This window comes from Chamaea fasciata, unplaced genomic scaffold (genome assembly GCF_029207755.1).
Source record: "Chamaea fasciata isolate MVZ Bird 193981 ecotype frontalis unplaced genomic scaffold, bChaFas1.0.hap1 SCAF_3, whole genome shotgun sequence".
Lineage (NCBI taxonomy): Eukaryota > Metazoa > Chordata > Aves > Passeriformes > Sylviidae > Chamaea > Chamaea fasciata.
Window position 1 is genome coordinate 67,889,071 of NW_027094088.1, and position 27,532 is coordinate 67,916,602.

The following is a 27,532-nucleotide window of genomic DNA, read 5'->3' on the forward strand; positions in this document are numbered from 1 at the left end:
GGGAGTTCTAATGGTCTGATGGTTTTTGGCATGGGAGATAGAGAACAAGTGAACTCAGATGTTATTTCTACAGCTATGCAATCCCACTGTCCTTTCCTGACTCATCTGTTTATCTCTTTCCAAGAACTTTGGCATTGAGCAGTCAACACTGACCAGTCAGCTTGTGAATATGCTGGTGTTCATAACTTCCCAAATTCAACAACTTGCATGATGCAGATTTGGCCCTGTAGCAGTATTGAGTCTCTTGCCAGCTTTTAGCTTGCAGACAGGAGGCAGTAGCATGTGACGATTTATAATTTATTATATACATGTATTATCAGTCCCAGTAATAAGAGGATGCTTTAAAGTTTTCTCTTAAAAGGCTACCTCAGACTTCCTAAATTAAAAACTGGTTTTCCAAAGGCAGAGAAGTGAAATGTAGCAGTAACTCAGATTTCTTTGTTCAGCAGTGGTAGCTGAGTAACATCCATGGGTAGGTGCAGTATTTTGTGAAGATGTTGTGTTCTCCCTAAGTGCAACACAATGGGCCTTTTCTTACAGTCTGTAATAATGAGGTTCATTTCAGAATTGACATTTCCTGCTTGATCTGCCATTTGCACCTTTGGAAAGTGTTCTTTATTCATAGGAGTTTTAAATCTATAGCAGTGATGTACAAATATCCAGCCATGGATAAGACAGGGTCAATAACCTTGAAAAGAGAAATTTTAAACCCACTTACCTAAGTCACTTAGATGAATGTGAATGGAGCTCAACGACTTTTGAGGTGTTTGAGTTGCAGTTTAAGTGCTGGCTTGTTTTGTACAATGAGGGTAAATAAAATCTTGGCCTTGAACTGGTATCTGTGTATTGGAACAAACATCTCAATGCAGCACGCTGCAGAAGGAAGGAAGCAGAAGAGAAATTAGATCACTTTCCTGTATTATTTCTTGTAAGTGTAGTCTTCTTACGTATGGAACACACATTTCCTCTTGTAAAAATATTGTAACAGCCCGCAGTAGCCAAACAACAAATAATCTGTTGTGGCTGAAAACTGGAGTCAGAGGAGCAGGTTTAGAGAGAAGTGTAGGAAGACTGCAGATGATCAGATCTCTAATGCTCTGAAAAGACAGTGAGCGTGAACTACATAACGGCTGCTGCGATTGTCCTAACAACCATGGCTTTACAATGTGGAGGAAATAATAGACTGACTCTTCATACAAACAGCAGTGTAAAGGTATGAGTGCATTTGGTTCTTGCTTTTTGTTTTGTGTCATCTCTGCATTTAGGCAGAACCATGTGGGTATTTTAAACCCCTCTTCTTCGTGTGCCTTTATCCTGGAGTGTGTGTGCTTTGTTTATCTCTGTCTACAGTGATATGGGTTTGTACTCATATTCCATTCGTTCTCTTACATCACCATTAAGTCCCAGCTGCATGAACTGCACCACATGTATTTTGTGATAGGAATCACAGAGGTGAGAATCCAATTCAGTAACAGAATCACCAGTCAAAGAATTGTTTGCATTGGAAGAACTTTTGAAGTTCATCTACTCCAACACTCTTGCCCTGCACGGGGACACCTACCACTAGGCCAGGTTACTCAAAGTCCCATCCAACCTGATATTAAACATTTCCAGCAACGGGACACCTGCAGCTTCTCTAGGCAAGTCTGTTCCAGTGTCTCACCATCCTCATTGTAAAACATTTCTTCCCATATCCAGTTTAAATCTACCCTTTTTCAGTTGAAAACTGAGGTTTAAAAAAAGTCACTACAGGTCCTGGGAAAGAGTTTCTCTTCTTATAAGCCTCCTTTAAGACTGTTCTAAGGTCTTCCTGGAGTATTCTCCATGCTGAACAACCCCAATTCTCAGCCTGTCTACATAGGAGAGGTGTTCCATCCCTCTGATCATCTTCATGGCCTTTCTTTGGACCTGTTCCAACAAGTTCGAGGTCTGGTACTGGGGATCATGGAGCTGGATGCAGAATTCCTGGTGGGATCTCACAAGAGCGGAGTAAATGGACAGAATCACCTCCCTTGACATGCTGGCCACGTTGCTTTTGTTGCAGCCCAGGATTCAGCTGGCTTTCTGGGCTGGAGTCACATGTTGCCAGCTCATATCCAATTTTTCATCCACCTGCACCCCTAATTACTTCTCCACAGGGCTTCTTTCAGTTCCTTCATCCCCCAGTCTGTACAGGTGCTGGTGATTGCCCTGACCCAGGTGCAGGACCTTGCATTTGGCCTAGTTGAATTTCACGAGGTTTGCACAGTCTCACCTGTCAAGCCTGTCAAAGTCCCTCTGGATGACATCCCTTCCCTCCAGCATGTCAGTGGCACCACTCAGTCTGGTGTCATCCACAAGCTTGCTGAGGGTGCGCTTGATCTCACTGCCTATGCCATTAATAAAGATCTTGACCAAGGCAGGCTTAGATGAGGTATGAGGAAGAAATTCTTTACTCTGAGGGTGGTGAGGCACTGGAACAGGTTGCCCAGAGAAGTTGCGGATGCCCCATCCCTGCAAGTGTTCAAGGCAAGGATGGGTGGATTTTTGAGTAACCTGATCTAGTGAAAGGTGTCCCTGCTCATGGCAAGAAGTTGAAACAAAAGATGGTCTCTAAGATGCCTTCCAATCCAAACCACTCCATGATTTTATGACTAAATTGTTTATAATTCATGATGATTGGTGGCGTTAAAATCCTTGTTGCCTGAACCTTGTGACGCTTATGCAGGTCCTAACATAGCGTAAAAGATTCTGTGGCTTCTGATGCTCAGCCAAATTGTGGACCACAACTTGTGGCCACATTCTAGGGGCAGGTCACATAAAGGACAGTAGACTTTGTGTAGGGGTGGTTTAATGCTCCACATCGAGTATCTTCAGTGGCTGTTACACATGATCACTCTTCTCTCAAACCACACTTCCTACGGACATTAAAAGTGGTAATCTTTATCTGACTCTCAGTTGTGGTCAGATAACAGATGCAGGCTTTTATTGTGGTAGAGTGACCCACACAAGTAGCTGCAGAAGAGCAAAGTGAGAATCCTCACAAGAGTTCCCCTTCCTGGAAACACTCCAGACACACAGTAAGGGGAAGCCTTAAGCATCTCATCTGTTTTTTGTGTTATACCATTGCAGACAATCTTTCTGTATGGACTGATGGGGGAGGAGCTGGAGGACTGGGAGAAAAGAAAAACTGTAAATAGCAGAGCTGGAAGCTTTTCTTGAGAGAGGAGGAAATGAGCTTGGGATCTGCTTTTTTGTTTGGTTTTTATTGTATAAAGTTGAGGGACCAGCCACTTTCAACTCTGGTATTTTCCCTGGTGAGTTCTGAAGAACTGTATCATTGATACTGTATCATTTTTTACTCATTTTGCTCATTTCAGGAGAAACACCACCAGGTGGAGAAGAAAATCCTTAGCTTAGTCTTTTATTCTCAGGATAGACATTGTGGCATCCTTGATCTGGTTTCCTACCATAATTAGTCTTTCCCATGGAAAAAAAATATTCCCAGCTTCTCTTCTTGCTGTCCCTATGCAGAAAAAAGTGAGTGTTGCCTCAGTGTTCTCTGACTTCCAAACTATGCAGCCTCAGAGCATGCTAGAGCTTAGATATTTAAGTGAGTGGCAAGGCAGGAAGGTGTAGTCCTGACAATTATATTGAAAGCAGGTCCATGCAGCCCCCTAAATTTTAGAAGCATGTGAGAAAGGGAAGAAGAGTGGTTTACATTAAGTTGAGGAAACTATACTAGGAACTCTTTTGAATGTACTGTGGCCATGAAGGACTGCATTAGGCTGTTCCTGGGGTTTTAAATTAATATCTTCTACAGGACAGATGTTCTGTGCATGTTATGTGTAAAGAGCCAATTATATACACAAGTCATGTAAATTTAAGCTATAAATGAAATGCTGTGTATGCATTTACATTTTGTAAATGTCTAGAAATGTTTATCTTGCTTCTCCTTTTCTTAGACAGCATGTATCAGCCTTGCTGCTGGGAGGTGGGCATGTGTGTGGCTGGGGTTTGGCTTGTGCTTTGTTTCCTCTCATTGTTTTCTTCAGTGAGGAAAGGAGATTGGATAAAACTCTTTTCTGGTCTCTGTTGACATCAGCACATTTGATCTGCCTGCGTCCAAAAGAATTATGTCAAAGCAATTGCCTGCATTTGTTCCTTAGCGTGTTCTCCAGCAGCACTGTCGCTTGAGGGTCAGACTGGAATACATTAAACTGGAATTGGGGCAGAAACTGCAGCCAGCCTCAGGTCAATGATGCCTCTTGAGATTTGTGAAAGTGACACTTCTGGGGTTCATTGCATTAAATTCCATAGCATTTCTGCATCTAGTCTGGGTGAATTACAAAGGCAGATGGGATGGTTAGTTTCACATTCTCCCGTTTAATTCTGTGTCTGTGTGTCTAGAATAAAAGGAAAAGCCTTGCATCTGATTTATTTTGCAATATTTCAGAAAAAGATTTTTTTTAATCCATGTATTAAAGCTCTTTGCCTCTACGTAGTTTTTATCATCTATGGTTAGGAAGATTATCACAGTTACTTCATCTCTAAAATTCTATTTCTGGAGTTCGGCCTATGTGATCCTTGGTACATCTTTTGACATAAGCCTTTACAAGGTTTAAAAACATGTTTGCATGTGTGCTTAACATCCTCATGCTGTTGGATGTAGCTGGGATTGTGCCAGAGGAAGAAGGAGAAAAATGCATCCAGGAGGACAGAAAGTATAAAAATGCAAATTAAAACTGTACTTTTGTAGGTACCTTTTCTTAGTAGCTCTGAAACCGTGTCCTTGATCAGCTTTCCCTAAACTTCTGCTGTATTGGTGACTAAAGAGTTGCCAATCACAGTTTTGAGTCCTGAGAACTGTTGATAGGAATGCCAGGTATGGCAGAGCTGAAGTGGTGGGGGGTATATGAATGCATGTACACGTACACATGCATACACACCACACTTGGACAGGTCTTTTTCCTCCCTAAAATTTTTCCAGACTTTCTTGCTGTGATTCACTCTGCAGAAGCTTTGTACTACGTGTTTACTGAAGACAGGATGTTTCTTTTATGTTTGTAACATATGACCAAGATTTTACTATGCTGTGCAGGCTGTGTTTTAGCAAGCATCATTCACTGAGCATAAACCAAAAGTTTGAAAAACACATTTTTTCCACCTGTTGAACATAAAAATAGCTGTAGAACCATAATTAATTTTAATTAGATGTTTGTATGAAATAATGCCTTCTAAATCTCTGGAGTGGCATATGTGAACTAGTCCTGAGCGCAAGTAATTGAGATTATTTTGTCTGTTTTATTTGCAGAATTTACACTGCAGCATTCAGTCATAAATGGGTTCATTCCAGAAGCTTAAAATGAGATGATGCCAGCCACTGGCACAAATCAAACACTTCAGCCTTCCCACTCCTGCACATTGATAGGATTAATACTTACTGGCCAAAGGCCCAGGTTAAGACAGACAGCACACAGAAAAGCTTGTACTGCCTCCTTTAAAAACACCACATTTAAATATTGGCAGATTGAGTTATTGGTGAGATTAAGCAGATTCAGTCACCAGGGCCCCACAGCTGAACACATGGTCCCCAGGAACCCAAATGCCCAACCCCAGCCTTGGAACAGATAGCCAAAAGCTTTCTTGATAGCACCCAGTTCCCTTGGCATACAGAAAGGGAAGGAAAAGACACGTAGAATGTCCTGAGTGACCTGGGAGGTTCCTGCAGGAGTAGTGCTCATATCCATTCATTCTGCTTAAAGGAACTTATTTTCCTGAAGATCATAGCTAGTCCACTGGTTCATCCTAAAAGGGTGAATTTGGGAGAGGAAATTCCTGTGAGGTGTGAAGGATTCTTTTCCACAGCATAATTCTCTGAGGTCACCTTCTGTGGCCAGGGGTGCTGGGATAAGATCTCAGCCAGATCCCTGGGACAAGGTCCCAATGGCACACAGCAGATGAAGTGAATTGCTGAAAGAAGATGCTTTCTCAGTGGCAGAGCTGTAACAACAGCCATCAATTTCCTAAAAATGGTTGCCTAAAAGTGGCATCTCAGTGTGAGGAGCTTTGTACTGTGAGGTTTTGTGTGCATCCAGGTGCTGGGAATAGAGAGAGGCTGCCTGCAGATCCTGCAGAAGATGGGCAGTTGGGTGTCATCTGTATTAGATGGCATCTCATCCCCGAAAGCCTGGAGTTTCCCCAGAGATGTTTTGTAAGCTCCTGTGAGCAGGAGGGCTGCCAGGATTAAGACGGTACAAGAAGGAGAGTTTCTTGGTGGCAACACAAAACACAGTGTGATGCAGTGACCACTCAGCTCACCTGCAGGAACTCCTGCTCTGTAACTATTAACCCAAGCCGTGTGGGCGTGCATCCTTTTTGAATCAAGCATGGTTACTTTCCCAACTTTGCTGATGTAGGCAGTACCTCATAACCTGTGATGCAAAGGGTTAATTACTGGTTAATTGCCTATAACACATCGTTGCTGAACAAGCAGAACAAACTGGCCTGTCTGCAGTCTGGCTTGGAGTAATTTTCAGTCCTGATGCAATTTCTAACTTTGCCAGATCAGAGCCTGCTGTTGTCAAATTTATTCAGTGTAAGAATACTGCTATGCCATGAATAAAATACAAAAATTCCCTCTAAGATTTTTGTTTATAACAAAGCCTTCTGTAGCCCAGTGTTTTCAGTTATTTAATTTCTCTTCCCTGAACACTCTTCCAGTTTTTCCAACAGTTTTTTGGTTTTTGTTTTTTGTTTTTTTAAATGGAGCAGCAGAACCTGATACGTTATTCATGGAGCAGAGGAACAAGAACCAAACACAGGCACACCATAACCTACCTACTCATCTTATGATTTTCATTTGTTTGTACAGCTGAGGCTCCCATTAGCCCTTTTGGCCACACGTGGGGAATTCATGTCGAGCTGATTGCTTCCCAGGACCCCGGGTCTCATATTCAGTCTCTGCTTTGGAGGATAGAGTCCTCTCTCTCCCTCTCATCCTGTAAGTATGGCCTGCCTTCTTCATTCTAATCAGGTGATTTTGTACTTGGCCATATTAACACTAAAACTGGTTTCTCCCATCTTTCTACAGACCCCAGTTGCTCAGTGTCAGGCTTGTTCTTTTGTGGTTTGTTTTCTGCTATTCCCAGTCCCATGTCTAACTACAATGACTTAACTTTAGTCCAGGTCACTGAAAAGGCTATTTAATAATAAAGAGATGATCACCAATGCCCATGGAACCCAATAGGAACCCATTTGTTTGCTAATAAGTAGTTTCCCATTTACAGTTACACTTCGGTTTCCTTAATATATCAGCTTTTTAATATTTAAATGATTGAGGATTCAAAAGTGACTTCAGTATAAAATAGGTTTAAGGTTTTAGCCTGATCTTGTCCTGCTCTCCATGTACAGATGGAGACTTTCCATATAGGCTTCAAAGCCTTCATAAAAATACTCTACAGAACAAGTCAAATGGCTTAGATTTGTAATACTGTTAACAATGCTGCCTTCGTCAAGTGAACTTGTAATTTTTGCAAGAAATTACATCAAATTAGTTTGACAGGATCTATTTTCCTTAAAGCCAAGTTAATTGACTTTAATTACAGAGCTTTGAAAAAAGTTATTAATTGAGGCTGATGTTGGTTGTTCTATCCCCTGCAAACTCATCCAACTGGCCTGTAATTACTTTTTACCCTTCTCAAATAGTAGCCCAGTATGAGCCTTCTTCCTGTCCTCGATCCTTTCCCAGAGGCCAAGAGCTGCTTTAGATGCAGTAGCAGCTCCAAGGCTACCTCTGTAAACCTTCTGAGACAAATTTATTTCTAGCAACTAATCTGAATCACCCAGAATCGTTTATCTGCTGCTTAACATCCCCTCTCCAGGGGCTCCTGTGGTGGGAAGCTATTTCATTATCATCATCATAAACAGATCATCCAGCCTTTTACCTGTGTGCTAACCGGAAACATTTACTGAATAACTTCTGCTGCTGTCATATTGTTATGAATGATTCTACAGTTTTTATTGTTCAGGATTCATCTTTCATAATCTGCTTAGAAAAATATAAAATGTATTTCTAATTCCATGTGCCTTTATTTTTTCTAGTATCTTCTTGAGTCCTCTATATAATCTTTATTTTAGCTTTTTCTCACTTCTTATTATCTCTTCCTCTTTCCCCTTTCCTGTACCAGTTTTCTATATAACATTTTATATGTTTTTTTCACTTCCCTGGTAAACCCAGCTGTTGGGTTTTTCTCGTTGTGCGTTATTTTTATCTAACCCATTTCCATGGTTGTAACACTCTAGGCATTTAGGAAATGTCTTAAACTGTTTGCAGATATCAGCAACTTTCTGTATGTTCTGCCTTCAGCCTGATTTGACTCCCATTTGCTCTAGTTTTGTGAAACTGCTTCTGAGAAAGCATGCACTAGGATTTTAATTTATGTATCTACAAAGAGCATACACGCACATGTTGTATAAAATTCTGGTCTGGATTTGATTGCAGACAATGTTAGCTATTTTCACAGGAAGTGTTGGTCCTTTTCAGTCTCAACAACTAGTAACCTCCTGGTTGGTGATCATTTCCTCTCTAGTGAGACAAAGTCTTGAGCAGTGATGCTCTGGCTCCTGTGCTAGACCACAAATGACTTAGGGGCAGTTCAGGTGCAGCTACATCACTGAACCAGCTGTGAGTTGTGTTTGTTGTGCCAGCACTGCAACTCCTCCCCATTGCAGCCCCTGGCTGGGGCAGGAAGGGAGTAGGTCCTGCTGCACGTGGGTGCTTGTGTGACCACCGTGGGGTTTAGCTTGCGTGTGGTGGAGTTCAGCTCTTCACCTTGTGGTGAGCTGCTCCTGCCCCCTTTGGTGCTGTGAGACCAATGTTGTATATGACTCACGTAGCTAATTGGGAAGAGCTTAATTTCACAGTGTTAGGAAGGCCGATCCTTTTTTGAATTTAGGGGTTAGTAACTTGTCATTTGCAGCCCTTTGGAAAGTACAGGCTTGTGTTAGTGCTAGTGACATAAGGTCTCCAGTGTAACACAAGAGGGGATTTTGTACTTCTTGTATGTGTTGAAGAAGCTCATCATCCCTGTAACTCTCCAAGATTGTTTATTTCCAAGCTGTCAATCACTCAGATGTCATTTGTGACACATACAACTTGGCACCACCCTCTTCAATTTGGATTTTTTAAATTTGCTACAGCTGTTTCTGTTAAAAATATAATAGTCTAAATATAGCTATTATTTTTCAAGAGTACTGTTTTGCATTGCTACTTTATAGGCAGAGAGTTTATCCATTTTTAATTAGCATATAAACAACTGAAAAGGGTCATCTTCTCACAGCCTTTGCTTTGGTTGATGTTCTTCTCAATATCATGGTTTGTGTTGAATGTGCTTGTGGTTGCTTATTTGACCTGACTCTCCCCGCCAGCCTGGCTTAGAGTGTCAATTTGTTCCCTATCAAGAGGTCCTTTTGCCTTTACAACACAATCCACAAATCTGACACGTGTCCCCCTGTGCTGTGGGGTCAGCACAGTTGTTAATTTCAGTGGCCTTCAGTTTTTTGTCTCCTTTTGCTAGGAAGCAGGGAGGAACTCTAGACAAGATCTCCAGATCTCCTGAATTGTCAAGAACTTCGTATTTCACAAGGTGTATCACAGAACAGTCATTTTCAGTGAAACCCTCCGTCTGCTCCAGATTACCATTCCAGTTTTGCCTTTTTGTTTTAAATACACAGAAACAGAGAAACCTCTGTGGACTCTTCCTCATGGACTGAGGGTGTAGAATATACCTTTGGTCAGCTGGGTTCAGCTTTCCTAGCTCTGTCCCTTCCCAGACCTCCTCCTGCCTTCTTGATAAAGTGGCAGAGTGAGAAAGGAAGAAGGTCTTGATGCTTTGGGAGCACTGCTCAGCAGTAACTTAAACGTGGGTGAGTTATCAACGTTGTTTTGGTCGGAAAGCTAAAGCACACACAGCAGGGCTTGGGATGCTGTGGAGAAACTGAACCCCGTCCAGACACAGTAAACTTAGCTAAAGTGTCATCTAGCAGTAAGCTGCTGTCATACACTGAAACCACAGTGGCAACAGCTGGGTTTGATGGAATGGGTCCCACAAGAGAACTTTCCTGTGAGTGTGTGAGCATAGGCAGAGTTTGTGTGTGTCCCCATTACTGGTGTAGTCAGTACCTTCAGTACTCACTACCTTTATCACAATGTGATTGCCACCCTGTTTGGGGACCCCACCTGTCAGCATCTTTGCTGTTGTAGATGAAGCCAGCTACAGTGATGGTGAGAAAGCTGGGGGTTTCTTTGTGGGCCGGCCACAGGCAAATATTTGCTCATGTTTAGGAAGAAATGTGTTTTTACCCCCAGTGTAACTGGACAAATAAGGGATTTACATAACTCTATTAATGTTAGCAGTAGCAACCTAGAAGAAATGAGAGCCCCTTCAGGAGGGAATGGTGTCTGGGAGGGTTTCAAAGTAAACCTCCTGATTTGAGACTCAGCTTGCTCCCTTTTTCTTGCTGTCACATCCTCCAAGTTCTTTAGTCACAAAACAGAAATCAGACAAGGCAGAGAAGGGGTTAGTTTCATTCCTCCATGGGCGAAGGGGGATGGGGAAGAGCAGTGAGGGTTTTTTTTGAGAGGAAATCTTTTTTTATGCCTCTTTCATAGTCCACAGTGTCAAACAGGCAGAAATTCTTTACTGTGTCCTTCCCCTTTCCCCCCTTCCTTCCCTGCCCATCCTGATTCACATTTGGCACTCCGCTCTCTGCCGCTCCCATACTGTGGGTCAGATGAACATCCATTAATCCTGGGTAGAATCTAAAAATAAGAATTGAAAGAAAAAAAATCAGAACAGTGTGAATCAACCTGCAATCATTTTTCTGTTCTCCTAATGGGAGAAAAGAAAGAGGAAATCAGTGGAGACACTGTTTTATTTCTTCTCTTTCCAATACAGAATTATTCTGGCATTTGCAGCAGTTGTTCTCTTGCTATAGGTTTTCTAATTTACACACTTAAAAGGCACTTTAAAATTTAGGTGCATTAGCTCAAAATGCTTATACAGACCATCCACCCACTTCTCTATGCTCATGAATAGAGCTACCACAAGCAGCCTGATGAAGGGAGGAATGTAGCTCGAAATCACTTGAAAAAATTGTTGCATTTACATGGTGTTCTCTCAGAGCCAGGGATAGATCCGTCCTTTGCAGGGGTTAACTATAGAGTAAGCAGTGTGTTTACTGTATGTAGCTGCTGCCATTAGTTCTTAATTTCAAAGATTCTTTTAATACATTTTAAGCATAAAAAAGTCGTATGTGCAGTTTTGAGTCTGACTTGCTCTTCAGTTCATGAGCATAAAACCTGCGGGCCTTCCTTCTGAACTTAGTTACACATAAGACTTTTTCTTTTAGATTACAAGTGAAGTTTGGAGGCTGGTGGGAAAAGAAAAAGAAAAAAAGCCAGAAGAACCTTTTCTCAGAACTGCTGCATTTTTCTAGGGCATCTTTTTTTCAAAGTAATAAAAGCCCTGAGACAGTACGAGGCTTAACTCAGTTACTGTAACTTTAAGAGATTGCAGCGTGAGCCTTTAATTGCTTCTTGTGTTTTGTTCTGGTTTGGTTTTGCTGAAAGGGATGTATCACAGGGAGTGGAAGAGAATTCACTGTTTTTTGAAAAAGATGAGGCCCCAACATTCACAGTCTTGGCTGGCAAAGAAGCTACACAAAACCGAAAGGGTGGAGATGTGTCTTTTCATGGGCAGTTTGGAGGGTTTATCTTCTCTTCTTGCACTGGGGAGCTTTTGATTACGGCTGCTCAAACAGCACTGTGGTAATGCAGCTTCCTTTGGCCTTGCCAGGTCACATCCCCACCAGACAGCTACCAGCCAGTCCCACCACCACAACTGCCCCTCAAAGAACACATGGACGTGGTTATTGTTCCTCCTGCCCAGCTGGAACACCGACTTCCTTTTTCCTCTCTAACTTGTAATAAATGGATCATACAGCTATACAGATAATTAACAGATTGTCTGGGTTGTGGTAAATCTCTTGCCACAGAGGGACCAAGACATTCATCACTCTTCCTTCCTGGCCCTGAGTGGCCACTCGCCCTGCCCCAGGGACAGCTGTGCTCACAGCCTCTGGCAGAAGCCACTGGTTGTAGCTCAGTGAAATCCTTCAATATGCACCGTCTTTTCCCTGATCCTGACCCCTGGGGCTGGCTGAAATTAAACAGGCAAGGTGAAGCCCAAACCTTCATTTTTCATAACTCATCTTTTAGTTCTGGTCCCAAAGGGAAAAAGAGGGAAGGCAAGCACAGGACCACGCTTTGCAGGTGTATGTTAAAACTTAAACCTTGTCTGCAGAGTCAGGAAGCTGTTGTTTCCAGGGCTGTGTCCCCGGTCACTCAGTAATGGGGAGGAACAGCAGGGCAGAATATGGCACTTCAAAGTCCCTTCCAGGCTCTGCTCTTCTCACAGCAGCTGGAGCTGCTCCCTTTCCTCAACCCCTTCTGCCACCATTGTAGAGGACTTCCAAAGCAACTCTAAGCTGACAAGAAACAATAGTAAGAGCACTCTAGCACTGTAAAAGGCATTTGCTTTGAACCAGAGCAGTATGGCAGCAGGAGCTCAGCAAAGACTGCTCTTCCAGCCATGGACGTCTATGGAAACTGGGCAGCAGCCTGACTTTTGACTGCTGCAGATGAACAATTGAACTGCTGGGGTTTTTTTCTGCTCAGCCCACTGAAGCAGAATCTGGGAGTGAAGTATTAAAGGTCCCCCTTAAAAATCAAATTATGCAGTCCAGGAATTTTTAAGTGTTGTTTTGAAACATACTTGAAATTTTGCCCTGCTGTTTCTGGCCTTTTGTTCAGGAATATGACTTTGTGTATGTGAGATTTTCTGTATATCTTTAACAGACAGAGGACATCCAGTGGTAGTACTGTGTCTTCTCTTATTTACATTTTTTAATGCAGCATGATGAGTGTGGTGCACATGTAGATTTGCAAGAACTCTACACAAATCTCTGGCTTTGTTCAAGGCTGAACCAGATCTATCACAATGCAGTAAAATTATATACTTTCTAGATCAGACCTTAGTATAAAAATCATATGTACATATTGTAACCTGCAACCCACAAGCCTGAGAAATAATGAATGACACCCAAGAGTTTGAATTTTCAAGTATTTGTTGTTTCTCTCTGATCTAAAAATTGTGGAATCACTGGCTAAGATGGAATGTAGGCAGTCCTCTAAAATGTCCCGGGAGTTAATAGATAAAAACAAAAATAATGTAATAACTACTTCTGTTTTATTCCATCTGTTTCATTTGACTTGGCTTGAAACTGACAAGTATTAATTCTGGAAATCCAAAATGCTCCCATCAGCACAGACATGAGTCAAAGAGAGGTCAGCAAGCAGACAGCATGAGAATTACTGACCTACATAAGGCTGGTTTTAAGTGCCTATTTGTTGCCCAACTTGGAATGCCTTCCTAGCCACTTGTAATGGTTAAAGTGGGTGAGTGAGACTTCTCTTGGGAGTTTAATGTGTCTCAGAGTTGTGTTTCAAAATAGGTAATCCATCAGTTTCTCTCTAGGGAGCTACTAATGGGGCATGGAAAGTAAGATGTTTCAACTTCAGAGTAAATTTCTGTGTTGATTATTCCTGCTATACAGCCTGCAGGAGGCATTCCAAAGTCATTTTTAAAGTCTCTCTTAAAAATTCTTAGCGTTCTTATTCTCGGAAAGCCTTTTCTGTCCTCCTTGAATCTTCACGGTAACTCAGAATGTGGCATTTTGAATATTACATCCTACGGTAGCTCATAAAATCTGGTTTATTTGATGTCACAGACTGATAGTTCTGTGGTGCTTTCAGCAAAACATAAAGCACCAAGAAGATGGCCCTTAGAGATTTCATTTTTCACAGCCATGCTGGATGCAACCCTTAGTTTGATTCGCCACAGAGACTGAAATAAAGCCAAGCATTTTGTGCTTGATTTCCTTTTAACATAACTATTTCTTAACTCAGCTTCCTTGCCGATGCTTTCCAGGCAAAATTTGTAAGGCTTGGTCAGAAAAAGGCAGTTGCCAGTTACCAGTCATCCAGCCTATCCCTTTCATGTTTTTTTTACTGAGAGAAGTTACCTTAAAAATACGCCATCAGATTTCATTCCAGAGAAATCCAGGAGGAGCAAGAATGCACCCAGCTGGGTCTGAACCTGCTCTCCATCTCTTCAGCAGGCTGGAACCCTCTCCTGTTCCAGTTCCCTTTCATGTGCAAAGGGTTGGAGCACAGAGGCCACAGCATGGATTGAAGGGTGCAGGGTAGACAGGTTTTTTCCCTGCATCTCCCAGTACCTCTCTCTTGAACACTCTTAGGACCTATTTTCTCTTAAAACTCTAAAAAAAGAAGGTTCTGAAGATGTACCATATTCAGACTTTCAGCTGTGAGTTGCAAAAGCTTCTGAGAAAACCTCTGATGCTCGGAAGGAGTGAATTTGCACCATTCTTCCCCCCATCCATATGCTTACTACTGCGGACGCAAAGGTTAATCAGTACTTTTTGCTTTTCAGATGTCACATGTTGGAGCTTTTACTTTTAAAATAGAAGTATAAAAAAACGAATTTTCCTGCTACTCTTGGACTTTTCCTAGGCTTTGATTAGCCTAGCACAGGATGGCTTTTGTTTATGTTAATGGAGTGGATGTCTGACCTTGTTGGGTGTTTCAGTTTTGGCTTCCATTTTGTATCAAGAGCATAAAGAAAAACCGAAGGAGGATGAGTTACAGTAATAATAATAATAATTATAATTTTAATGTTAATACATCTCCTTAGCTTTCATCTGTATCCTGCTTGAAAGTGATTAAGGTGCTATGACTATATAAATTATTAATAATGATATAATGAATTTTATATCCCTGTCGACTAATGTTTCCACAATGTAGGTGGAAACTACTCTTCTGGTTAGACACGTTGGATTGCTTGCAACATGTACATGTTGGAGTCCAAGAAATGTAATAAGGACAAGAAAGGAGACAAATAACATAATGTTTATTTTCATTTGTCTCTAAGGAAGTCTCAGAACCCATGAAAATGGGGAGTTTTATGTTTTCATGAAAGCACGTTCTACATTAAAACACAACTTCAAAATAAACAAATTTAATTGTTTGCATTAGAAAAGTTCATTTTAATTAGGCCACTTACATACCTTTTAAGATTACCTGTGTCAGACTATGATAATGCTGTGTGACCCATAACCCACACATCTGAGAAATGCTGCCTTTCCTAGTGGAAATGGATTAAAAACTTGTTCCCTTACTGTAAGATGCACAGCATGTTGGATGAGTAACATTGTGTGCTCATCTCTAGAGAGTTTAGTGTAAAACAACTCCAGATTTTGTTTAGTGATCTCAGAGCTGGCTGAATAATTCCAGCCTTCCACAGCTCCAAATGCTGACATACAGGGAGATGAAACTTTTGGGTATTAAAATCCTGTTCTGTGATACTGAAGGAGATTAGTTTTTGGATTCCATTCATTGACACAAAGGCCAATGCTGAATGGAGGTGATATTTATTGTCTATGAAACCCCTGAGTAAGCTGAAATCACTTTAGGCATGTACATGCATACATGTATTCTCTCACATTTAGCCAACTCCCCACGATGCTGTTTCTTTGAGCCAAGAACAGACAACTTTCAGGGACTTGGCTTGAAAAGATGTGTGCATGTAACACCCTCTGTCACATTTTACAAGAGGCTGCAATCAAGCAGTCTTTATACTTGGATTGTCTAGACACTGTGACAGTGGGAGGGGACGAGTGAAAGAAAAAGCCCGTTTTGTCAGTCATTCACTTTGCATCAAATTCTCCTTCCCTGTGTGCTGCCATTGCCAGAGAAAAGATAAAGCAAGCAAAAACCAAATAAAAATCAAGGCATTCATAATTCACTGGTTCTCTATACATGTAATTCCTAGTAATAAAAACCCAAACCATTTTTAAGCTACCAGTACATATGAATACCATCTCCTTGTTTAATCACCTTTTTCAGAATAAATACTTTTAGCAATTTTTCTTTTTGCACCTGATTTGTCATTTCAACTTTTTCCTTATCAATGTGTAAATGAAATATGTAGGGTTGTCTTGTCAGCAGTTGTAAATTTATATGTGAAATATTCCTGGATTTCAGTGGGGATTTTTTTCCCTGCTCAGTTGAATGTTTGTGAATGAGCAACAAGAAAACCACTTTCCCTCCCACTGGTCTCCCAGATTTCATGTTTCCTATCTCTTTTTTTCTTTCATTTTCTTCTCTGCTTTTTTCATGAAAGCACATGGGAAAAAATAAGAGGAGAAACAGAGCTGGGAGGGGAAAGGGAGGAGGTGATAGAATTTCACAGGGATGTAAGTCTGCAAGCCAACAAAAAGGCTGTGAAATTCTTTAAACAGTAAATCCTGCATATCACTTAGTTGCCTGGAGGTGAATAAGCCCATGTTGCAGCTTTTAAGCAGGCTGATTTAATGGTTTACTCTTTCCTGCTTTGGTGGTCAGCACCTCTTGTTGAGCTGGGATTTCTCTTGTGTATCTACCACACAGCATTTGCTCACTGCCTGTGTTTTACTCTCTGCACACCACAGCCACGCTCTCACAGAGGTGTAGCGGGGTCCAAGGAGTGAGTCCCAGACTCATCCCTCCCACCCAAAGCCTTCTGGACTCTGCCCATGCTGAGAACAGGGAGATGAGCTGTCACCCCACAGGGCTCTTGCCTTGCACGTGGTCCTGCTTCACTCCCTGGCAGTGCTCATAGGATGCCTTGGTTTTGAGAGGAGCCAGGAAAACCTCAGTTCTGAGTGACATCTCCAAACAAAGGGTCTCCAGAACCACACCGTCCTGCTGGTGAAATGGTAAAAGCAGTAGTCATGATTCCACAAGCAGTTTTTCACAGCTGATATGGAGCTGGCCAGTGCACCTCTGCACCTCTCATGGTCCCTGTGGGCTCACTTGGTGTCACTGCTGCTCCTGGGGATGCCCAAGACTCTACATACTTCCAACTCCAACCCAGCTTCCAGGGTGAGCAGTGGCCTTGGTCAGCATGGCTACTGTAGCAGTAACAGCAGCAGTGTGTTTTGCAGCCTCCAGGCTGCAAACTTCTTTCCCTCAACCTGTTGTTACTTTAGTTTATTGAGGGATCCCAGTTCATGTCACCCATGCAGCAAGTGAAGTGTCAGGAGTCCATTTTTCTGTTTTCCCAAAAAGACTTAAACATTTTGGTGAGAGAACCCTGCTGAGTGGATGCAGTGTCTTGAAAGGAATTAAGAAATGCAAAATGGGCAGTTTTAAATCAGGCTCTGAGCAAGAGGGGGTAGACCCATACTAACTGTAGGCAATACAACTCCAGGAAATAAATAAAAATAGTATTACAGCATAACAGAATCATTTAGGTTGGAAAAGACCATAGCATCCAGCCTTTGACTGATCACCACCTTGTCAACTAGACCATGGCTCTGAGGGCCGTGTCCAGTCCTAAACCCAATATGGCTGGGTCTGATCCCTTGGTAGTCCTGTGTGTGCCTTGTGATTGCACTCGAGGTGATCTGTTCCATGACCTTCCTGGGCACCAAGGTCAGACTGACAGGCCTCTATTTTCCCAGATCCTCCTTCTGGTCCTTCTTGTGGATGACTGTCACATTGGGCAAACAAAATGGTGCTTGTTCTTCTGAACAGACTTGTAGAATAACTGGAAGTATCTGCAAATTGTAGAAAATACCCTTCAACAGAAGTGTTTTTCTTTTTAATTAGCCAGGTTGGATGTGGGAAGTAGGTATGCAGACTGTGGACTGTCACAGAAAAACAGGGAGCTGCTGCGTAATTTTTCAAGCATTAGCACTGGTGAAACATTCTTTTTCTGAATCCCATGAGTTTGTCAAAACCAATTTCCTGTGTTAATGTTGGGGTAAGGCATAGAAAATAGCCAGCCTGGCAGCTACAGAAAAATTAGGAAATTTTAAAAAGCACAGACCTTTTATTTACTCAAAGTGACAGATATTGTCTGAAACGTCAAAAGAAATGGGGGGGGGGGGGGGGGGATGTACTTAACTATTTTTTTTTTCACTTTCTGCATTTTCTCCCTGTCTATTTATATATTCTGAAAAAAGTATGTCTAGTAAGTAATTTTTTAAGATTATTTTTCTGTCACTGCTCTTCCAACCCCACTGTTCAGAGTATGTTGGTTGTGTGCCAGGTTGCATCTTAGAATCACTGTACTAGTTCAGATCAAGCATACATCCAGACAAGTATCTGATTCCCTAGGTTCATCACACCCAACTCCAGAAACTCGGGTTTTGTGTCTAGGTTCAACTTGGGCCAATAGCAAAGAGTTCAGTAACACCACCACCTGGATTAGAGGAAGTTAGAGCTAGCAACTGTTGCCTAGAAAGGCAACACCAGTAAGGGGACTAACCTTGCAGGACTGCTTCTGAGATTTGGTGGATCAGCCTCTGTCTCCCTCCACACAGAGAGAGGCAGGCACCTAAAATAAAGAGAGATTAACCCAGGCCCTGGTAGTGTCCCATAAGGGTGCTGAACAAGAGGTTACAAGAATTTAAAAAACTTGGAGCAACCTTTTTGAGGCTGTAATTTTTGAAACCCTCTCAGTTTCATCCTGTGCGGAATCTGTACTTGCAGTTGCTCTGCATTTGACGTGTTAATTCTTCTGGGACTTTCTCTGGTTTCTTAACGTATGTACCTTTGCCAGCCCCACCTTCTGTTACCAGTGGTTTTAGCTTTCAATTTGGTACCGCATGAAAAGGAGCTTCCTTTTTTTTTTTTTTTTTAGCTGTGTCCTCTGATAGCTCCCTCCTACTTTCCTGCTGTAATAATTCTTGGCTTGCTGTGGCTGCTTTTCTGCCTGCCATGCAGAGCTCCAGCAATGGAAGAAGGGTTTTATTGTCTTCAGGTGAAGTCCACTCCTTTGTAGTTGGCAAGGTCAAATATGAACCACAAGCTAAGTGCGTCATTCTGTGTTCTGAGGGAAGTCTTGGACACCTCCAGCTGCATTTTTTTGGCTGAGTCCTTTGCCTGCCAGTTGCATCTTCCTGGCAAAGGGTGAGCAAGATGGGTTTCATCCACTTTGTCACTCTGTGCAAAATATTGCCTGTCAGGGCTGGACAAAGTTCTGCCACTACCCCCTAAGAGCAGACAGGACCCCATTCCCCAGGCCTTCATGGAAAATTCCTGAGGGAAAGATTTTGTATGAGCTTTGTTCCAACATGTTGCTGTTTATGTTCAAACCACTGCAGGTGTTTTTCCAAAGTACTTAACTTTTGAGCTGTGAACTTACTTTGAGCCTCATCATGTGTGAGTTTGGAGGAGATCTGGTGAGCATCAACCTATGAGTGCCTATTCTTTTCTTTCTCTCCTAGGATTTTAGATAATGGGCTGTGTGCAATGTAAGGATAAAGAAGCAACAAAACTGACTGATGAGAGGGATGGCAGTTTAACTCAAAGCTCAGGCTACCGCTATGGGACAGATCCTACTCCGCAGCACTATCCTAGCTTTGGTGTGACTTCAATCCCAAACTACAACAACTTCCATGCCACAGGAGGCCAAGGACTGACTGTGTTTGGTGGAGTCAACTCTTCCTCTCATACAGGGACACTGCGTACAAGAGGAGGAACAGGTGAGCTTGAAAGTCTTATTTTAGTGCTCATAGTGTCAATCATACACCTACAGCAGAGGCCTGCCTTACTGTCTCAGCATGTTGCTTTTAGGAAGAGTTATTTCATGAAATAGTGCAAAGAATTGAAGGAGGGTGGAGCTGGGTCTTCACCCCTTCCTTCGCTAATTTGCAGATCCATTTGGGGCTGAGAAATTATGTATACATGCCAAATTCGGCTAACTGCCTCATCTCTCTACCAGGGAATGTAAAGTGTGGGCTGAGCCAGCTCAAGTAGTTAAATACTTGGCATGGCTATGTCTAAACTGTCTCTTCAACCCCTTTTGCCTGCTTGGGATCCTGTGACTGTACAGAGTGAAGGAGGTGGAGTGCCCACTGGCTGCATAAGACCAGAGAGATGAGAATCGTTCAGAAGGTTGGAGGGTTCAGTTTGGTTTGCTCCTCAGCAACTGGAGTAGCTTAGCTGTGGCTTAGCCACATCATTTCCTGAGGTTCCTTTCCCTCCTGTCTTTTGTGATGGCGTATAACCCACCTGTCTTTTTCTGTAGGTGTAACTCTTTTTGTGGCGCTTTATGACTATGAAGCAAGAACAGAAGATGACTTGAGTTTCCACAAAGGAGAAAAATTCCAGATACTTAACAGCTCGTAAGTTTTAGGCTTGGGAATCTACTTTTTAATAATTTCAAACTTATAATGTTTACAATAATGTTTGCTTATGTTATTAGTAAAATCTGATGTTGGATATTCAAGTGTGGAGGGGATTTACTCTATGCTTACTTACTCGTCCTTGCATTTAGTGCACTTCTGAAAAGTGCTGTGTTGTTGGGAAGAAAAAAAACTTCAACTACATGCAGCTTTACTTTTAAAAAAAAAGTGTTAGATTGTGTGATTTACTGTTTACATTTTACAGCAACCCCACATTCAGAACTGAGACTGCCAGCTCTGTACTTTATCAGTAGCTACAGAGGTTCTGCAAGGCATTTACTAACACTTTTTCCAATCTGCTACAAGTATCCCTACACAGAAATGAGCTAAAAACTGATTCACAAAAGATTCATTATCCAGATTCACGTGCCAACCTTAAAAGCATTTTTGTCCTTTTAAAGGTAGGTGGTGCAGTCAGAACATGCTAGGAAGTTCTGTTGCATCTGACATGAAAAACACATTTCCATCCTGGAAATCATCACACAACTTAAAATTAATTTTATCAACTGCCCATAGAAAAAAAAAATCCCTTAGTGATTTAAAAATAACTACTAAAACTCACTGTGCTACTGACCTATATCTGAACATCTTGTAATTCTTGGCTAAGAGCATAAAGTGGCAGGCTCTGTGTTATGTTCACTACTGCTGTTATGTAGAGGTAAAAACAGGTTAACGACCAAGTATGTCACTTTCTAAAGGGTTTGTATTGGTCTTCTCTTTTTTTCTTATAATATGTGACAATGAGGCAAATTCACCCCTGGTGCAACTGTTAATTTTAATATAGCAACTGCAGGGTTGGAATTGGCTCAATGTGCATTGAAGTTTTTTAAAAAGTCAGGTAATTCTGTGGAATATTTCATGAAGCTAAAGAGCTTTGATGTAGATGAAAGCACAGAAACTCAGTTACAACTTGTAGAGGGAGCAGCAGTTTAAAACCTTTCTGCTTTTAAATTAGGGGTTGGAAACGAACCCTTTTTAAACCTATGACCCATTTTTGCTCTCATTGCCTTGTGCTTTCCTATCCTTGCACAAACTATGCCATAACTTGAAACAAGAAGTTCCACACAATATAAATACCTTGTATGTGCCAATTGGTGAAATCTGGCAGTGCTCACCAGCACTTACAGAGCAATCATCCTTGGAGTTGGTGAGACAGAGATATTCCCCTTCATGTCATTGGCTGAAGTACATGCATTTTGATGCATGGAAAAAGGGATTTCTAAGAAAGGAAAAAAGACCAAGCATTCATTGATTTTCCTGTAGGATTATAGAAGCTCAGTTCCCATCATAGTTAGCTCTATTTGCTTATAAACATGGCCCTAACCACACCCCTGGAGTAGTGACAGCCAGATGGGGAATCTCCAGAAAACTGCTTTTCTGTAAGAATGCTTCCTCTCTTCACTTACATCAGGATTTTTATGAAATAAGCCCATTTTTAAGCACCTGCCAATGCTATTTGCAAATAAAAAGCATGTAGGTGCAAAAAACGAGTTTGTCTGGAATTTTTGGAGGGGTTTGGATTTGGATTTTGCTTTAGCTCTCAACAAATGAAAATTGATTTGTGCTTTGGAGTAAACATTCAGTGCAACACCTGAAATGACATACAAGGGGTATCCCTGTGACTTGAACCCAGAAATTTTATTAAAGGCAGCCTGGGTGAAAGAAGTACCTGCAGAATGGTTCAGAGCAGAGCCTGACTTTGGGGCTTCCAAACATGGGGCCATCCCCAGCATTCCCACCCTGTCTGGCCCCATTGACTAGCTGCCTCCTACCTCCGCTGCAGGTCTAAAATTAAGAGCTGTGAAAAAAGTCTGTATTCCTCCTCCTTTCTGGCAGTGGTTTGAGAGATTTAAGCTTCTCTGTCAAAGCAGAGGGGGTTGTTCCTGATGTTGTGATCATCTACAGGACTGCTTTTTTCTTCCCTAGATATGACAAAATATCTCCATCTAGTGGACTCTGTGCACAGTAAGGAGAAGAGATGGAATGGTGCAATTTATCAAGCTCAGTGTGGTGTAGTGCCTCAGAAATATTCTACAGCAGATAATGGGGGAAGGGTTAGCGCTTCAGTTGGCAATACTAGAGACACAAACAAAAAGGGCCATTTGCCTGACATACTAATGCACACGGTGTATTAAAATAGTGTCAATTGCTAGCCTCTGCAAAAGCTATTTGCACTTTGAATTGTAGAATTGGAAGTGTCTCCTTTTTGACTAATCACGGCTGTTTTCTAATTGTTTTCCGTAAAGTTTGTGCTCCTTTAATCTGTTAAATAAAGTGAAGTTGAAAATTTAAAGAATTCACCTTGACACCACCTTTCCTTCCAGTAACAGCTTAGACAGTGTGGTTTCTGTAAATGTTTCCTTCCAGAAGAGTCTGAAATCTCCAGTCACATTTGATAATAGTGTTTCACTTAGTGAACAAGTCTCTGGTTTACAGAGAGAGGGAAACTGTCAGTTTCTAAGCAGTCCAGAGATAGAAAAGAGAATGCTTATTAGTAGTGGTAGGGGTTAAACACTGCTGAATCTGGTGCTGAGAATGAAATTAAAATTGCTAAATCCCAAATCATTGCATCCTGCAAAAAGCTGAGAAATAAACTTCTCTTTAAGCTGCACATCCTGCCGCAATGTGCATTGTCTGAAAGGCAGTACCGTGTCCCACTGGGTGCACCAGTGTAAGACAAAAATTCGTGTTAAGCCTACAGAATGCTGCCCTAAGATGGTCCTGCGTGAACCTCTTCACATTTAAATGCTGTAGAAGAGCTTTTTGTAAGTATTTGAAAATGCAGCCGAGTCCTGTGCTACCTCCTCCAGGTGGCCAGCAGAGGGAATCTAGACAATGAAGTGTGATCCTTAAGGGCCATCTGAAATGCCGTGTTGATAGATGGCTTTTTGATATCTTTTTGTTTCAGATTAATTATGCTCATAGAAGTTTAAAACAAGGAGTGAATGTGACATTGTGTTGTGGTTTAACCTCAGAGAACAACTCAGCCCCACACAGCCACTCATTCACTTCTCCCGTGGTGGGATCAGGGAGAGAATCAGAAGGGTAAAAGTGAGAAAACTCATGGGTTGAGATAAAGGCAGTTTTAATAGGTAAAGCAAAAGTAATGCACAGAAGCCAAGCAAAACAAGGAATTCATTCACAGCTTCCCATGGGCAGGCAGGTGTTCAGCCATCCCCAGGAAAGCAGGCTTCTGTCATGTCTAACCATGACTTGCCATTGCTCCAAACATTCCCCCCTTTTCCTTCTTCCCCAGCTTTGCATGCTGAGCATGATGCCATATGGTATGGAATACCCCTGTGGTCAGTTGGAGTCAGCTCTCCCAGCTGTGTGTCCTCACACAGACCCCTGCACACCCCCACCCCCTCTCTGGTGGGCGAGAGGCTGTAAAGCCTTGGCACTGTTGGAATGCTGCTCAGCAGTAATGAAAACATCCCTGCATTATCAAAGGCTGTTTCCAGCACAAATCCAAAACACAGTCCCAGACTAGCTACTTTAAAGAAAATTAACTCTGTCCCAGCCAAAACCAGAACACAGCATTCATTTTGGCAATTTTTCCTATAAGCTCTTTTAAGGGTCTGTATTAGAATAATTGCTATGGATACAGTTCTCAATATTCTAGTCCAAATTCAGCCCCCACCAAACCTGATTACCCTGGGCTGTTCTGCCTCTTCATGCTATTATGCTGTATATGAAAGGCTACAGTACTAATCACTGCTGCAGTAATTCTAGGTGTAAAGAAATATGTATATTATTTGGGTTTAGATGCAAACAGCTCTCTCAGAAGCATGCCGATGATAAAGAGATGAGTTGCTGTGGCTTCTTAGGGCCGCGCAGTTTTGGATGCTGTTAACGAAGTCAGATCATTGTCTTTACAGCTCTGTCTTGCTCTCACTTCTCCTCCTCACCTCTGTTTCCACAGGGAAGGAGACTGGTGGGAGGCCCGTTCCTTGACAACAGGCGAAACTGGTTACATTCCCAGTAATTATGTGGCTCCAGTCGATTCCATCCAAGCAGAGGAGTATGTTTTTTTTTTTTTGTTCTAAAGACCCATTAGTGCTGTATTAGAAGGAGGTGTGATGAGTTGGTTTTGATTGATTGCAGCAATTTTTCAAATGACTTACGTTATATTTATTTCAGGTCTTAACTGCACTGATAAATAATTAGGTAATTAGTAACAAAAGAAGCACGAGCTCAGTGCTTTTTCAATGTCAAAACAAAGGAAGAAAACCTAAAGGAACACAGGTCTGCTTCCTTTTTTCAATTGTCAGCTAATTTCAAGCTTTAACCAAAAGATGCCCTTGCTTTTCCTGAATCAACTTGTAAAAATATTTTGAGTAAATTAGTGTGCAAACTGTCCATTAAAGAGAGCACATTGTATCAACAAATTCAAATCCTAGGATAGGTAGGATGCCCAAAATGCATACAAAGCTGCCTAAGGAGGACCCATCTTTGCAAAGAAAAAGAGTGATGTGTGTATTCGCGTTATTTCAAATATAAAAGATACAGTGGAGGAGCTTACAGAGCTGAGCAGGTACTACTGAAGTCTGTACTTCAGGTTGTCCTTAGTTGATTGTGAAACAATACAAAAACATTGCTGCAGGAAGGAATAAAGGCTGTAACTCTGAAAGCCTCATATAGAACCACAAGTAAAGTGGTTGAATCTTGTCCTTCTACTGAGATTTTGTAGCTGTGCTGCAACAAAAATATTGAGTACTAGTAACTCACTATATAAGTTGAGTATTTACAGCAACATCTGTACAAACACTGCTCTTCAGCAGCGACAGTTTTCTGCCCTTTTCCTTGTGTATACCCTCCACCCACCACATCTTGGTCTCTGTTTGTCCAAGTCTGGCTGTTGTTGGAGGACACGAAGTGTTCTCAGCACCTACTGATTATAGGCTTAATGCAGAGAGCTGCTGCGTAGCACAAGGAACATCTACTACATGGTTTGTCACATTGGCTTTCCAGCATAAAGGAGACACAGCATGACAAAAACGGTCAACTGTATCTTAGTGACCACACTTTCCACACAAGATCCTCTCCATGTCTGGGCTTTGTGACACTGTTTAGTAGTGCTACCTAGCATCTGTCTTACTATTTCTGAAATTTCCCTAAGGTGGTACTTCGGCAAGCTTGGCCGAAAAGACGCCGAGAGGCAGCTGCTGTCGTTTGGAAACCCCAGAGGTACCTTCTTGATCCGGGAAAGCGAAACTACCAAAGGTAGGGTGGGCATTCTGAGCGGGCTAGTATTCTGGCTATGAATGAGAAGATAATATGGGAAAAATTGTGCTGAGTGTGTGAAATACTGTTTTCAGTGGTATGAAGGTAGAGATAAGTACCATTTTGCATGTATTTGTGTTAGGGAATTGGATGTCTGGATGTCCTAGGTCTTAGGGTGAGTGTTCAAAGTAGAGAACAACTGAAGTACAACTCACGCTCAACCCATGGTATCTGCAGTGCAAGCCACATGGTGTGATCCTTTGAAATGCTGGATCCTTGGAGGGAACAAAAAAAGGAGAAAAAAAATTATGCAGCAGTTTTAAATTCACACATTAACAGGGAAAAGACTTGAATATAGTTCTAATTAACATATTCATAAAGTATTCAACTGTATCCATTCTGTTGAAGTCAAGTGGAAGGGTGTATTCTCCTCCTTCCCTCTAAAAATATTGGAAGAGTTTCAGTTTTCCTGGCGGGTGCTATTTTTGCTTTTACGTTTTGCTCACAAGGCCTGTCAACATCTTCTTCAAAAGCTTCACATGTATGAAAAGATCTTTCTAATTCATACAACCATTGAGCAGAAAGCCTGCAACTAAGTAAAAACAAACCTGGCCATTTCTCAATTAACCAACAATCCAAAACAAAAGCCATGGGAGGCATAAGTCACTAGAATTAATTCCATACAAGTTCTGTAGTCTAATCATGGTTCACATAATTAAAGCACCGACTTGTCAGTGCTTTGATCAGAGCACACTATCAGCTAGGCTTAGCATGCAAAATTTCATGGCTGGTGAAGGAGTTTAAAGAGAATCAAGACTTGCACTTCTCTCTCCCTGACCTATCTTCAGATGCTGCATTCAATTCAATCATCTGAAATGGTACATTTTGCATTATACCCTCCTGAAGTCACTTTGATTCTTTCTTTGCTCCCTATAACTCTGAAGACTGTTTTTGATGCAAAATCTGAATAGACTTGCTGTTGTTTCAGGCAGATGAATTCTTGTCACCCCACAGCTTCACCATGCATCCCATAGCAGTGAGGCATTCTCACCAGGAGCAAGACAGGCTCTAACTTGCTCTTTTTCTGCAAATAGCCTCCACCTGTTTTTTTTCACCAACAGTTGTTCTGATTTGTGTGAGGAGCAGGATTTCATCCCACTCTGTGCCAAGTTTAAAAACTCACTCATCTGCAGGCATGGATTCTAAAAACAAGCAACACTTTCTCTAAACCACATTATCAGTTTAGTCTGGTTTCCTCAGTTTCTATACAGTGATAGGGGCTATGTTTTGCAGCGCTGTTTACTTAGCTAAGTCAGGGCTTTTTCTAATTTCTTGTGAGATGCAAAAGCATTGGGGAAATGTAGTAATCCATCATGGATGGACTTAGAACAGCAAGTTTAATTTCTCTGCATTTGAACTTTAGGCTCTCTACACCTTCAAGCGGAGTTTGCAATAAAACTATAGGAAAAAACAATTTTTTTTTTTTTTTAAATGCCTATTTCCCTTCTCATCCTTGTGGTGTTTGAGTATGTTATTAGAAGAAAACAGGGAGCTTGTTGTTCAAGAGAGAGAAAACAAATCAATTGGGTGGGCTCAAATGGTGTGTTCTGCCATGTCTTCTCAAAATGCCCCACCCCAACTAGTCATCGTGGGCTTAAGGCAGGAATTGTTTTATGACCTAGAATTGTCCCTTCTGCTTTAAATAATAACAATAATAAAATTAATCAGGATCGTGTTAGAAGTATCATCACTGATGGTTTCAGCATGAATTTAACCTCCCTTGATCATGGTTGCCTTCTCTTCTTTCTTTCAAAATAAATCATATGGAGCTGGCTTTTCATTTTTTCAATGCCTGACTACCCAGGTACTTCATCAGCTCTTGTCTGTATAATCCTTCACCTGGTTTCAATCTCCACCTTTCAAGAATGTCTGGTTTTAGTTGTTTGGCTTTTAAAAA

The 27,532-nt window shown here is 41.7% G+C and overlaps 1 protein-coding gene across 11 annotated transcripts in view; it reads left to right on the forward strand.

The window, feature by feature from the left end:
- FYN (FYN proto-oncogene, Src family tyrosine kinase) overlaps positions 1 to 27,532 on the forward strand; it is a 139,646-nt gene that overhangs the window by 78,368 nt on the left and 33,746 nt on the right. For 7 of the 11 annotated variants that reach the window (XM_066179392.1, XM_066179391.1, XM_066179389.1 and 4 more), the window contains 5 exons: positions 6,854 to 6,982; positions 19,393 to 19,650; positions 20,196 to 20,292; positions 24,275 to 24,373; positions 25,472 to 25,575. In XM_066179392.1, the coding sequence (XP_066035489.1) occupies positions 19,404 to 19,650; positions 20,196 to 20,292; positions 24,275 to 24,373; positions 25,472 to 25,575 (547 nt within the window). In that variant the 5' untranslated portion in view covers positions 6,854 to 6,982; positions 19,393 to 19,403. The remainder of the gene's footprint in view (positions 1 to 6,853; positions 6,983 to 19,392; positions 19,651 to 20,195; positions 20,293 to 24,274; positions 24,374 to 25,471; positions 25,576 to 27,532) is intronic. The other 4 variants (XM_066179396.1, XM_066179395.1, XM_066179393.1 and 1 more) reach the window with 1 other exon arrangement.